We start from the raw sequence: 3,394 nt of genomic DNA, 5'->3' as shown, positions 1-3,394 counted from the left end.
ACTTTGGAAACAAATGATTGAAAATGGATTTTGTAACCATTGCTGTTTCAAAACGGTTGAAACATAGAAAGCACAATGGACTCTCCCTCTTTGTTTTCACACGTCAAATAAAATGAAGTGAAAGCAAAGTAAAAAGAATCAGTGACATGTCCAGCAACATGTCAAGTGATGTCTTTTGTCCTCTTTTTGCTGATGTTCAGCACCAAATAATTTGAATAACAAGAGTACAGAGTAGAGTGGTCATTTTCTACAGCATATATATACGACGGTGTAGAACACTTTGCTATATTAAATCAGTTATCTAACTGTGAGCTCAAAATGGGAAAGGTAAGAACTAGTCTAATTTTGCACAGAATGCTAGAGTTCTCGATTACTATCTCTAGATTTTCAAGCTTATTAATTTACCTTGTCTCTTTCCACAGATCATCTTTTATGAGGACAGGAACTTCCAGGGTCGGCACTATGAGTGCAGTAGTGACAGTGCTGACCTGTCCCCTTACTTCAGCCGCTGTAACTCCATCCGTGTTGAGAGTGACTGGTGGGTGATGTATGAGAGACCCAATTACACGGGATACCAGTATGTTCTGAACAGGGGAGAATATCCTGACTACCAGCGCTGGATGGGATTCAATGACAGCATCGGCTCATGTCGCTCCTACCCACACGTAAGCTGTCTGTTTACATATTCTACTCAGATCAAGGCCTAGGAAATGTTCATTCAGCAAAGCACCTCAGTTTGGGGATGTTATCCTGTTTCTCATGCTTTACATTGTAATAACAGTAAAGATATACAGCTAAGTTCTTAAGGGTAGAAATGTGCATTGACAGAAATTGGAACTCGTTGGTCCTTGAAATTGGGTCAAGTAATTTTTCAGGCATTGCTGATGGCCATCTAAAACAGGGTGTAGGTTACTTAAAATACAAATGAGGGGCCTAAGACCTTGTTTTAGGCACCCTCAGAGAAGTTTGATTGCGAAAGATTCTTACATGGCTACAGAGAACGCCAAGAAATCAGTTTTCCAAAAAGCCTTCCTCTTTGCCTAAGGAGAGTAGAGGTGCTTGACTCACTCCACATTCATTGTGATCACAACCTCTCCAACCACTCCATACCACCCCCTCATCTCCAGTACCCACCCTGATCTACTCCTGTACCCCACAAATGTGCAAACTATCGGCAGGCGGTGTTTGTGCATCAAATCTTAATGAATGCTGCTGCTTCATTTTGGCCCTTATGTTGGCACTTGTCTGCCTCCAAGTCTGGGAAACAAATGGGACCAGATGAGCTTCTACCTCGTAAATCCTATCAGTTAGAAACTATTTGCATTTGACAATGACTGGATAAAATATTTACATAGAATTTATAGGACAGAAACAGGACATTCAGCCCAACAATCTATTCAGTCTATGAAGTTGTGTTCATGTCCCATGCGAATACTCTCCCATCTCTTTATGTCAAACACGATGAACATATCCTTGTATTCCTTTTACCCTCCTGCATTCACCTAGCTTCCCCTTAAATGCATCGATAGAATATTTTCATATTGCATCAAAGATACATAAAAGTGGCGTCAGGATAACAACATGAGACCAACAGAAATGCATATTGCTACACTAAAACCTCTCTGATCACCTATTCCCTTTGTTACATTACCCTCATCAACTCTTCCCATTCCCCATAAAAACAGATGACTAAGCTATTATATTCCAGACCATCTCAGACATTGGTGAGTGAATCAGTCCCATTCCATCACTATTCTCTGTGAAGATATCCTTACCTTAAGTCCACTGACACAATGTATTAAAGCTCAGCAGAAAGCTGTTGAACTCATGGGGCACGGCTTTTAGGTTGGCATGCGGGCGTGATTGGTAGGCCCAGGAGCAGCCAGGGAACAGACAGATCGGCCCCCGATTGAGATTTCATGCTGGCTGGCCAATTAATGGCCAGCCAAAGTGAAGCGCATGCTGAAGTGCTCAGTGTTGCTGGGGTGGGGGTGGGAGGCTGATGTAAGCATGGACACGGGGGAACGCTGAATGAGAGCTCCCTGAAGGTGGAGAGCTGCCTCAGGGAGCTGAAGAATTTAAGACCAATAAGTAAAGATTTTAAAATCCGGAACTAAATGTCCATGTGTCAGAATCAGTCACCTGAACATATACCTAATGAAAATTGTGTCCATACATTTTTATTTGTTTAAATTTAATAATGGAAACCTCACCCCACCCTTGATTGAGGTTTTATCAAAAATGCAAAGTCTGCCTGGCAGATTCGCTCATCCGCCAACCATAAGGTTGGGTGGACCAGGTAAAATCGGGGTCAATTGGAACTTTGATGGGCTTAATTGCCCTGTTAATTGTCAGCGGGTGCGCTTCTGACTTTTGCGTGTGCCCAACAGAAATATCGCATGAGCATGGGAGGACATCGGGATGCATGCCTGATGTCATCACGTGCTATTTTAGGCTCAAGAGCATTGGGCATGCGCCCACACTCTGACCTACAAATTCTGCCCATGATGTACTGATTGCACAAACAGCCCAGGCAATCAAAGTAGTCACATAGTGTGGACTTCAATTCCCGCATCACCCACATAGAGGGACAAGATACTATTAATCAGAAGAAACAAGATAAACTAAACTTTCACTCATAATAAGAGATGTCATTATGGACCTTACATTTGGTGTGACCAATATTGAAGGCAGTGGAATTGGGGTCACTGAATATTTTTAAGGCAGAGCTAGACAGATTCTTGTCAGGCAAGGGAATCAAAGGTTATGGGGGGTAGATGGGAATGTAGAACTCGAAACACAAACAGATCAGCCATGATACTATTGAATAGCAGAGCAGGTTCGAGGGGTCGACTCGTCTACTTCTGCTCCTATTTCGTATGTGCATATATCCTTTTGACTTGTGTAAAATTACACAAACATTGCACACTGTTAATCAGGTGAGAATATAATCCAAAAGTTCTGTTCATGTTATTAAGTTGTCTCAGCTTTACTCTTATTATGCGTGAGATGATCCTTCAGATATTACCTCCTAACCTAAAACAGCTACACTTTTCTAACCTATTTCAAAAGTTAAATTAGTGCTATCATCACAAATATGGTTTTATTTCTATTACAGTACCGAGGTGGAAACTACAGAATGAGGATTTATGAGAGACCTGACTTTGGAGGACAGATGATGGAATTCATGGATGACTCTCCATCTGTCTATGATCGTTTCCGTCACCGTGACATTCACTCCTGCCAAGTGATGGACGGTTACTGGATCTTCTATGAACATCCCAACTACAGAGGCCGACAGTACTTCATGAGACCCGGTGAATACAGGAGATACGGTGACTGGGGCGGCTACAGCTCAACTGTCGGATCTTTCAGGCGCATGAGGGATTATTAG

General features: G+C 42.3%; 1 protein-coding gene across 3 annotated transcripts; it reads left to right on the top strand.

Moving 5' to 3' along the window:
* The first annotated feature begins 318 nt into the window (after nt 1-318).
* LOC121284920 (gamma-crystallin S-1-like) lies at nt 319-3,394 on the top strand. Of its 3 annotated transcripts, none has more exons than XM_041200829.1 (3): nt 319-327; nt 423-665; nt 3,119-3,394. In XM_041200829.1, the coding sequence occupies exons 1-3, from the start codon at nt 319-321 to the stop codon at nt 3,392-3,394; spliced, it is 528 nt and encodes a 175-aa protein (XP_041056763.1). The 3 variants fall into 3 exon arrangements, with proteins under 3 accessions (XP_041056763.1, XP_041056765.1, XP_041056764.1); XM_041200831.1 differs by having other exon boundaries at nt 423-669; nt 3,126-3,394; XM_041200830.1 differs by having other exon boundaries at nt 423-672; nt 3,126-3,394.

This window comes from Carcharodon carcharias, chromosome 12 (genome assembly GCF_017639515.1).
Source record: "Carcharodon carcharias isolate sCarCar2 chromosome 12, sCarCar2.pri, whole genome shotgun sequence".
Lineage (NCBI taxonomy): Eukaryota > Metazoa > Chordata > Chondrichthyes > Lamniformes > Lamnidae > Carcharodon > Carcharodon carcharias.
The sequence above is the reverse complement of the archived record's forward strand: the minus strand, read 5'-3'. Positions and strand labels throughout refer to the sequence as shown.